Source organism: Schistosoma mansoni, chromosome W (genome assembly GCF_000237925.1).
Source record: "Schistosoma mansoni strain Puerto Rico chromosome W, complete genome".
NCBI lineage: Eukaryota > Metazoa > Platyhelminthes > Trematoda > Strigeidida > Schistosomatidae > Schistosoma > Schistosoma mansoni.
In genome coordinates, this window is record NC_031502.1 from 25,119,757 (window position 1) to 25,131,469 (window position 11,713).

Sequence of the window (11,713 nt, forward strand, 5' to 3'; positions counted from 1 at the left end):
GAGTATTATGAATAACCCAAAACTTGAAAGTGTTTATCTGGGAAACTAATCTACTCGGTCAGTGAACAAAATTGACAAAAAAACTGAAAACCCGAATACGGGGAAAATTATTTCGACGTTTGGTAAAATAGAAATCCTGGGTAAAACTAAGATACCATCGAGATATAGTGTGACAAAACATTTCAGAATTTATGAGGAACAAAAACAAAGTAAACTTGAAATTTTTGAGGAAGACTACTGAGAAAACTTCATCTAAATTTGCGACGCTTAGATTTTCCGCCTAAATTCCCATGCGAATTGCAACTTCCTGAGTTTAATGAGTGTGATGAATGTATAGGAGAATCTGATTTATGATAAGCGGATAACAAAGTTGGTACAGTCGATAAAATAGGTGGTGGAGAAGAACGTGAAGGACTAGAGGACGAACGTGACTGTAGACGAACTGGTTTGATGTTTGAATGTGTGGTACCATCCGCGGATGTTGGGATATTTTCTAACGACCCAGTTGAATTTACTTCCCTCGAAACTGCTGAGTAGTCATCATCTGTCCTAAAGGATCGCCGTGATGTCGGGTTAGATGAAGTATTAGACGATGATGACAACCCACCAGGACTAGACCGCTGGGAAAGAGATCGTGCAGGCCCAGTACTGGATCCATCAGACGAGGAAACAGAAGGGGAAAATGCAGAATGTGAACTAGAAACTAGGCTCGTGGTGTTGCTGTCGGTCGCCAGTCCCCCCGTTGAATTTATGGCACTCGTGTTAGTGACGAAATGCATTACTGTGTTAGCACGGCCAAGCACAGAAGGAGAATAATTTGCCATAGTGAGAACAGGTTTTTGAGACTGAAGAACAGATGGATGACTAGACGACACATATTCTGTCCCAGAAGCAGTTCCGGGCTGAAATGAAGAAATACATAAATACAATAAAGGATATTTGTTAAGGTTTACTTCAGAAATCACGTGATATCTGAGCCATAATTGGATGATTATAAGTAATATGTAAGCTCGATAAAAAATGACATGTTGTAACCGTCATGTATAGAGCGAATGAGCAATGTGGTAAAGCCTACTGTCAAATGACTTACGCGAGATGGCAAGTAAATCAATTATTACAGAAAATCTACAATTTGATGTCTAATTGTATTATGATTTAGAGTTCAGACTAGCATACGAAAAACACAAATCAGATAAAAGAGCAAACGAACGAGTGGTGACTAATGAATGCTCAAGGATAAAAGTATAAAAACAACCAATCAAGAACGACTGAAATTAAATCCAATATCAAAGCTAGACTTAGCTATAACTACTATATCCAAAAAGCAGATAGTCAGACCTATTATTATAACTATCACGATTTACCATTTCTTATCATGACTACATAACTCCGTCTATAGCTCTTCTAGGATTACTGCCGATTCCAAGCCCAGATAGGTTGGAGATGGGGCCAGCAACATTTCATAGAAAACAACCTTGCTAAAAAACAGGTAATCAGAAAAATTCATTTAAACCATTTAAACTCTACTTTGAGAGCTGAAGAATCTTCCTTTAGAAGAGTTATGACGCCTCACGGTGAAAGCCGAGATTATTCGGAAGTTATGAGGTCGATGGTCATTCTGATAACCAGAACAACAATCAATATAGGTACATTTGATGTCCAGACAATATACGAGACTGTAGGTATCATTACCAAGTTTTGATTTGATAATTTTGGATAAACTGAGCATTGGGTAGATTGTTATAAATAAATAAAAAATTAACATTAATCCAACTTGGATAAATGTTAATTTGGTTATTTATTCTCTGAGGAAGTGGCTTACACTGAGTCACGAAATGTCAGAAAAACTCATTTTTCTACTCATTGGGATATTACAAATATTTATTTATAATATAGGAGACTGAAAAGACCAGTTAAATGGCTGCAGAAACAAGGAGATAAAACCAAGCGGTTCTTAGAATAAGTGAAACCCATCGGAACCAAGATGGACAGAAAAGGTTTACTTCGGGAGAGATGCTGTTATACTCTGGTTATGAAGAAAATGCTTCGCACACACAAGGTTTTATGCTAATGATGTCTAAAGAAGCATGAAAAGCATTTATAGGATGGGAATCTCTAGATCTAAAATCACAAAAGGATCCTTCAAAATAAAGGGGTTTTACAATGAAAGTTGTCCAGGGGCATGCATTCACTAATGATAGAAACGAAAACGTTTTATGAGAGGCTGCAGTCGATCGTAGGGAAATGTCACAGAAAGTACCTGACCATCGTGACGGAAGACCTGAACCTCATTGTCGGAATAGGCAATACCGGGTATGGAGATATCATGTGAAGACATGGACTGACAGGGAGAAAGGGATGAGAATGGTGACAGATTTGCAGACAAATGTGCCATCAACAAAACGGTTATGGGTGATACCACTTTACCAACAAACGCATACACAAAGCTACATGAGTCTAACCGGACCACACTACAGTGAACCAAATCGATCACAGATGAATAAATGGAAGATATATAAGCAAAGAGAGATGACATAGCTTCAGATCACTACCTAGTGGTTGCCAAGATGAAACTGAAGCTAGAGAAGCAGTGGACAACTAAAGAAACAATGTTGCGAGGTACTGACAAACTCAACAAATTCAAGATATATATCAGCAACAGGTTCCAAAACTTACATGATCCACTCAAAGAAGCAACTACTATGGAGGACAATTGGAGATGGATTGAAGAGGCACAAACTTCAAAATGTCAGGAAGTGCTGGGTTGCAAGAAGCATCACCATTAGGAACGGATCTCTAACGAAACGAAAGCAGAGAAAAAGTCGAGGCGCAGACCGAATACACGAAAACAAACAAGCAGGTGAAGAGGAGCATTAGAGCCGACAAGTAGAAATACGTGGAAGACCTAGTAGTGACAGCCGCAAAAGATACAAATATAAGACAACTACATAATACGACGAAGAAAACGGAAGGAAAATATGATAAACCAGAATGACTAGTGATGAGCAAACAAGAACTAGTCACAGAGGTTTAAAAACAGAGTAACAGGTGGGTAGAACACTCTGAAGAACATTTGAATAGATCAGCCCCGCTTGGTCCACCAGACAACGAAACAGCACCTACAGATATCGCCCCACTAAAATAGAAATTGGCATGGCCATTATACAGATCAAGAGTGGCAACGCAGTAGAACCAGAGTACTAGTTGAAGTCAGATAGTGATAGTTAAAAAGCTGTTACATATATTTTACAGGAAGATTTTGGAGGAACAAGTACTGATAGATTGGAAAGAGGGATACCTCATTAAGATACCAAATAAAAATCTTAGCAAGCATGAAAACGTCGAAGGAAACACACTACTATCATTTCTAGGAAGTTCTAGACAGAATGTTGTTAAACCAAATGAAAGACCCGGTAGACGTCTAACTTTGAGCCCAATGGGTTGGATTTCTTAAGGAGTGATCGTATACTGATGAAATCGCGTAACTACAGATCACTGTTGAGCAATCAATTGAATGGAATTTTCCACTATACATCAACTTCCTTGCATATGAGAAAACGGTTGACAATTTGAATAGGAGAACCTTATGGGACCTTCTCTATAATGATGATGTGCCTGAGAAGATAGTCAACAACATATGGAACTCCCAAGAGGGACTGGATCGCAAAGTTGTGCACGGGAGACAGCTCACAGATGAATTCCAAGTGAATGTCGGTGTCAGAAAAGGTTGCTTACTCTCGTCCTTCCTCTTTCTTATAGCTGTTGACAGGGCTATGAAGATCTCCACATCACAAGGGAAGGACAAAATACAATGAACATCTTGGATATAGCTAGACAATTTGCACTTCGCAGATTATCTAGTTCTTTTACTCCATGCACACCAACAAATGCAGATGAAGATGGCCAGTATGGCACCAGTCTCTGGACCAGTAGGCCTCAACATTTACAAGGGGAAAATCGAATTCATAAAGTACGATACAGCGAGCACCAGCCAAAGCACACACTGAAAGAGGCGGATACCTTTACGTACCTGCCCAGCACCATTGATAAACAAGGTGCATCTGTGAAGGTTTGGATTGCCAAAGCAAGGGCAGCATTCCTACAGTACATCTGGAACTCAGGACAACCATCACCCAAGGCTGAAGTTAAAATTTTTAACACTAACGTTAATACAGCTTCACTACACGGAACTGGAACTCGAAGAACTACTACAACGAACATCAACATTATTCGCCTGTGGCAGAGAACAAAATCAGCTTTCAGATGAAGAAGGAATTAGGAAAAGACTCTGGATAGGACACATTGTAGGAATCATCAGACTGCATCACAAGATGAGCCCTAACTTGGAACCCTCAAGGCGAAAAAAGAGTAAGACCAGGAAACACATTGCTCCAGGAATTGGAGCCAGACATCAAAAGAATGGATAGTAGTCTGGAACGACTATGAAAAAGGGCTGTGAACGGAGTTGGTTGGAGACTCTCGGTCGGTGGTCTACGCTGTATGAATGGTAACAAGTTAAATAATTATGACTATGTATTTGAACAAGGAACGTGGACACTTGAAACAGTGTGTAAATGAGCAGTGAATTTTGTTCGGTTTGATAACTGAGATAGATGTTTAATTTGAATGAACAAAGGAAATTGGTCTATCTCTAATGCCGGGAGTATATTAGCACTAACAAGAACTTGACACTTATGAAATATGAACAGAATTAGAAAAATCGACGTGTACGTCTATAAAAACGAGTGGTAAAATGAATGTGAAGGATGAGTCTAAATCTCGTAAAACAACTGCCATAGACATGAGAGCTGCTAATTTCATCTATACAGAAATGTAGGTTACTAATAGATGTCTGAACTGTTGACCAGAGTTAACGGTGCACCTAAGGTCTTTTCAGATGAAACTAAATAGATATTGGTCTTAAATTGAATTATTTTACACAATCATTCGGATACCACACTCACACATTCTGTTGATGTAGATGACTGGAGTGGATCTTGAGACAGGCAGCGATACATCGGGACACCCGAAGCTGTTGGTGATATTAATCGAAGGGCGACATTGTTATTGGGAGAAATAGTGTTAGTAAAAGAAGAACTTGATGTTGGGGTGTTGCACACTTCTTCTCCATCCATTCGCTGCACCAAACGTTGAAGCTCTTGAACCTGGAAAGTTGACATTACAAAATATAAGCATACCAGTCACTTACGAATACCCTAATCTATCAAAATGAAAAACTGGCTCGACATATTAAATCAAGTACATTAAACCTAAACTGGACTTTAGCAGCATGGCTAATATAGAAAATTAACTGAAAAAATCAGTATATTTGTTATATATATATATTACTTGTTATCAATTTTTATTTTGAGGTGTGCTTAGAGACATTTTTCCCTGGTTGACGTTCGAGAAGTAATTTTTGGAGACTATGTAGAATTGTCTGGAACCGATCATGGTGTAGATTTACTTACAATCCATAACCCAATTGTTTAGTGTCTATATTAATACACCCCAGTACTAAATTACATCTACCTATTTTGCATCTCAATCTAGATTTTTGTCATTGTTTTGTAATCAGTTGCAAACGCTTCTTCCTTCACTGATAATTCTTGCTGTTTGAATGTGAAATGGGGCAATATAAACTGAGGGCATCCAAGGTTCAACAATGTACACGTGTCTGTCTGTAGTAATAACTGACATCTGTTTGATCCATGAGGCCAGTGACAACCGATAAAGATTGTGTGAAGGACTTTAAATGTACACATGTAAGAATGTACCCACGTTAGTTAATCCACAAGTTTTTTTACTGAAGTTTTCGTTGCATTGCTTGGTAGTTGGTACCTGCACATCCATTAATAAATAAACGGAAACGTAGAAACTATGTAAATGTCTAACCGTTAGTTTTGCTGACGTCTATCAATACACACAAAAAATCGTTTTAGTGTTGGTGTGGTCATAAAAAATTACTATTAGTCCCACGACTTACTCGTGAATCCAACAGGTCGTTCTGCCGTTTCAGCGTCTCAACGCAAACAGTATGGTCACGATTCAATTTGACCAACTCTTCGATGCACTCAACTGCGCGCTGTAGTATAACTGCCCTGGATGCTTTCGATCCTCGTAGCCCTGGGATAACTTCTCGAAGGTCATTATAACTTGTTTTGATGCTCGCACGTCTTTTACGTTCAAGTTGGTTGTGATGATCCCGTCTGAAAGTCAACGTAGATTTGATAATCTAAGGTTGTTGAAAACTCAAGGACAGGTACCACACAAGCAATGTTATTTATCAACCTGAGAATGGTTCGTCAAAAGTAACAAGCCTTAATAATAATATACTGAAAACCAAGGAAAAGCTGTGTAATAGATTTACCATATGGAAAATAGCATTTCTTCAAGTGAGGTTTGCAGACTATAAAGAAAATAACGCATCCTTGTACAGTTTAGGTCATGACAATTTAGAATATAGTGTAGTCCTTAGTACAGACTGAGTTTGAGCCTAATTGTACCAGACTTTATATGAGTTAAGTAAATATATTAAAACACAAAACATTAATTCATTTGCCCCAATTTAACACGATATATGTAGGGTAAAATTGAATATAGGAACTTCAGTCATTGGACACGTAGTGAGACTATGGCTAAGTTTGATACATTACGAAACACTGAGTAGGACGTGAGCAAGCCATGGTAACAATTCATTTTAAAATGACAAAAACTTCCTAACCGTTTCATATTACGCTAGAAACCCGCCATCCACCAACGAGTATCTTATAAATATGATGTCCAAATAAAGATTAGATTACAGAGTTGGAATTAACTTTCATGGTGAGCTACCGGAAAGTAACTTCATTTAACACTCCTACTAGAAAACCCGTACAAAAGCACAAGATTGGTTCCGCAACGGTCCTTCATTAACACAAAGCCTGGTACCAAAATAATGTCATTCATTTTGCCTCATTTGAAAGTATGTGCCAATCCTCTCATTCAGAGTAAGAGTACTACTTCGCTCGACTAGTACTTTTTTTACCTTTTTGGTGTGAAGAATGCATACTCATCCCAGATTTCGTGACATACATGACAGGTCGGCCTCAAACTGGTACTTCGAACAATGCTAGCCAGAATTTCAATGAGACTGATGGTAGCTAATCTTATTGATTCATTCACTAGTTCACATCGTACCTTTAATTGTAAGTTTTTAACGTCCCAATATTGTTATTAATAGTAAATGTTTGTAGCGTTTTTCCTCAACTTTTGTGAATGACCACCATCTAAAGCAGCTAATTAAAGAGAACTACAACATAGTGCACACAAGTAGGGGTCTGAACGTCTCACCACGCATATGGAAAGCTCTGATGACCATGTACGCAGTAGGATTGAGTTTGTCTGAAATAAACATAAGCATGTTGGGACACGGACTGGTGGTATCCAAAATCATTATTCACATGCCTTGCCAATGTGACGTCAAACCCATTCTTACGATTGTTGTTTTTTATCTCTGAGGTGGTATCCATAGTAACAGAGAAGTATTGCAATGTCCTACTCTCTGGAACGCCAGTTTCAACCGCTGAGACTTACTGAAATGAAGTTAAGATGGTATTTAAGTGCAAACTAACCATTGATTGTCTATGGTTTTTGGGGTAAACGATACTGAAAGTTCAGGGCCAGAGACGGTACATAACACTTGGTTTATATTACTGAGTTCTATATATATGTCATTGTGATGAACAAAAATTTTATTTAAAACCACCATTCTGCTAGCAGATACCAACAAATGAAATTCTTTTGTTTGCAATATTATTGGAAACTTCACACTACACCTAATGAACATGAATAACTACCAGATCCTTGTACCATTTAACTCTCAAGATGTTTCTGGGCACTCGCTTATCTAACTAGCACTTTAGATTGGGACTTAAACGAGAAACACATGCTAATTCTTAGAAGAAACCACAAAAGAAATCATTAAAAAACATGCCTGTTGTCTTCTCCAGCTTCGACACAGTACACAGCACTACCTTCGCTAATAGATCTCTGGCGCCGCAAGTCAGCACATTTTCCATCACTTCCAGCATTACCAAAACTGTGGCTTCCGTAGCCAGAGGATCCAGGTATGTCATCTTCATCGTAATCACTGAGTCCTTCATAACCATCAACATCGTCATCATCCAAATCTTCGTCATCAACGTCTTCTTCGTAATGCTCTTCATGCATGGCTTTCTGAGCGTATGAATTTAGGCATCGAGCCATCACCTTTATTCTCAAACTGCAGGTGCTTGCTGCAAACCTTGGACCATGTTCTTAAAAGGGGGCTTAAGCAAACCACGAGCCGCCAAAATAAACAAAGCTACTAACCCAAGGTCAGAGTCCATCTTTAGTTCACACCACTTTGTGTGGTGAAAGTGGTTTCAAACAAAAACTGAAAATGATAAACTATAGTCTTATCAGTCAGCCGAATTGATTTCTATAATATTTTCCACTTAACTGGACTAAACGCACTGTGAAATCACTATGGTGACAGATATGAAACTGAATATATTCTGAATCAATTTCCAGTAAGTGTGGAAACAGTTCATGTAGGACAATCACGAACCTCAAACCTTGTTGGTTAGAAATAGAAAGAGGCTTCTTAGATGACTTCTGATTCTAGTTAATATGAAGTTATTCTCAAATACGAAAGGTTACACTCCATGTGATGACTGTTTGTTGGTAGTCACGTGCAGTAGTTGGGAGACGGTACTCAAAACTGTCTACCTCAGTACTATGAGAACCTTTCTTTGAATGAATGGGAGGATGTTATCGCCATAATCACAGTATAGACTCACTAAGGAGAAGTCGTTTATGAATTGTGTATTCAACCTCTAGGTAATCCCCTCATATACGTTGCCGAGTGCTTAAGAGTACTAATACGTTGAATCTAATGTTTTTGTGAACACTGTGATGAACCATAATCATATTTTCTTTAATACTCCCAGAAGGTAGTGGATATAATATTGACAGGTATGCGTGAACTAGAAGCTTACGTGGATGAAATTTTAGCTGTAAATAATTCCCCAAAATCAATAGCTTTGTAAGTGTTCGACATTGGATGCTGACCACATTGGTCTAAGTGGACTTGTTTAACTGAAGGCGCTCGGTCATGCATCCGTACCAGATTGCTTTACAGCACGGCGTGGGAAACATATCCTACAATCATTAGCCAGATTAGATTAGTCACTGCTCGATATATTGATAACCCATCAAATATATCTTCCAACCTCCTAGCTTCTGACTTTTGATTTTAACTAGGTGGGTGCGATTCGATTACAGAAGGTGTTACTGGTAGAGAGTTGTTAAACTACAATACTGGTGGTATCTTCAGTAGTGAGCCCGACGTGATCTGGCACACCGAACGATAAACTGTCTGTTCCTTTTTGGAACTTCATTATTCATTGTTTTGCTTTATTTGACTTTTATATATTGTGATATAGCTTTTTTTCCAGTTTTCGGATATATTTTAATTATTTGTTTTTCGTTCGTTATAATGTTTGATTTTTCACTCAAACGGAACAGACACCAAAAGTATTTAAGTTAAAGACTATCCTACCACCCTCGATTCATTTAATGTTTTTTCACAGGATAATATCGAAGCCTGGTTCTGCTACGCAGAAGCCGACTTTGCGGGCACGGCATTACGGACTCACGCACACAGTTCCTCGCGGTTGTTAAGGCACTACCGCGCGAATTTAACAGGGACGTCACACCTAGTGATGTTTCGGAACCTTACGAAACTCTTAAACGATCGATTCTGAGACTTGGAGATCTAACCGACCGACAAAGGTCAGACCAACTCCTTAATAACATCGACCTGCAACATGGTTCATCGACAAGTATGTTGCTTAGGATGAGAGAGGGGATAGGTCAAAGAACTTTCGACGAAGGCCTATTCAAACAACTTTTCTTATCCAAACTCCCGCAACAGGTGCAAGCAGTTCTAGTCTCGTTTCAAAACAACACCGTAGACTGACTGGCTGCATCTGCCGACCGCATCTTAGAAATCACGAAATCTTCGAATGCCGAGCACTTTCGGTAGGGAACTCCTAGCTATCTATTGTGCTGTACGATATTTCCAACATTCCATCGAGGGAAGAGAATTCACGCTTTTTACCGATCATAAACCTCTTACCTTCTCTTTAAGCCCATCCTCAGATAAGTACTCACCTCGAGGGTCTCGACAACTGGACTATATTTCGCAGTTTACTTCAGATATACAATACATTTCTGGAGCAAACAATGTAGTCACAGACGCCTTGTCTCGTATAACTTCCTTGAACAGTTCCCAAGGCATCGACCTTCTAAAACTCGCTCAGCTACAAAAGGAAGACATTTATCTTCAGCACGAGTTATACTCAACAACCCTCAAACTGCTTATTAAACAGATGGGAACAGGTAGGGATCGCTTAATCGTGCCGAAACATTATTGACGCAACGTCTTCAATACGTCGCACAAACTTTCTCATCCAGATGATCGTGCATCCATCAAGCTCATAGCAGAATGCTTTTGTTGGCCTGATACGAATAAAGACACGAGGGAGTGGGCACGCTCCTTTGTAAGTTGCCAGAAATTTATAGTCATTAGATACAACAAATGTCCCTTAGGCTCTTTCAAAACTCCTGATGCTCTTTTCGACCGTGTTCATCTGGATTTGGTAGGACCCTTACCAGATTCAAATGGATACTCTTATCTCTTAACCTGCATAGACCTTTTCACTCGATGGCCTGGAGCAGTACCTATTAAGGACATTACTGCTGAAACAGTGGCTCGCGCCTTCGTCGAACGATGGGTAGCAAATTTCGGCTGCCTTTTAACCATCACTACAGACCGCGGACGCCAGTTCCAGTCTGAACCTTCCCGTTGTCTGACCACACTACTAGGAATTACTCGCTTCCGAATGACCGCCTACCACCTACAAGCAAACGGGTTGGTAGAACGCTTTCACCGACAACTAAGAGCTTCGCCATCAGCTGCAACCGTTCCACAGTAGACAGACGCTCTTCCACTCGTCTTACTAGGTATCCTCAATGCAGCGAAAGCTGACATTAGATACACTGAAACCCCTTGTTTATGGAACGACACTCTGACTTCCAGGAGAATTCGTGGACCCGTCGTCTTCTTCAATGAATATGGATTTAAACTCCCGCACGAGCAGGCTTACAAACGCAATGCATTCAGTTAAACCTGCTTACACTCGACCGCAATCAACTGATATCTTCGTTCAACCGGACTTACAACATAGTCTTCGTTCGTCGAGACTCACATCGACGTCCCCTCGAATCAGCATACGAAGGACCCTTCAAAGTTCTTCAGCGTGAACCTAAGCACTATATTGTCGATGCGAACGGCACTAACGATAGCACCAGTATCGATCGCCTCAAAGCAGCGTACTTGGAAGGAAATCTTATCTACATCGACTTTCCTTCAGTACAATCGGACGACACGGCTCCTATACTTGTAGTATCCCATTCGACAGCCGACACGCACGATGATACTTCATCAGCATCTGAAAATAAACTTGAGACAACGCGTTCTGGAGGATTACCAGAACATTTAAACGACTATTGCACGTAGGACACAAACTTTATCTCGATTTTCCCTTGCATTATATATTATAAAAAATTTAATATGCTTATTTTTATATATTTATTCAAAAAATTTGTTTACTAATAAGCATATATA

At 39.5% G+C, this 11,713-nt stretch overlaps 1 protein-coding gene across 1 annotated transcript; it reads right to left on the bottom strand.

Moving 5' to 3' along the window:
• Window positions 1-248: 248 nt before the first annotated feature.
• Smp_068220 (putative bhlhzip transcription factor max/bigmax) lies at window positions 249-8,247 on the bottom strand (the record flags this gene model as incomplete). Its single annotated transcript, XM_018789099.1, has 4 exons — window positions 249-902; window positions 4,965-5,165; window positions 5,987-6,209; window positions 8,006-8,247. The coding sequence occupies 4 exons, from the start codon at window positions 8,245-8,247 to the stop codon at window positions 249-251; spliced, it is 1,320 nt and encodes a 439-aa protein (XP_018654576.1).
• Window positions 8,248-11,713: the final 3,466 nt, after the last annotated feature.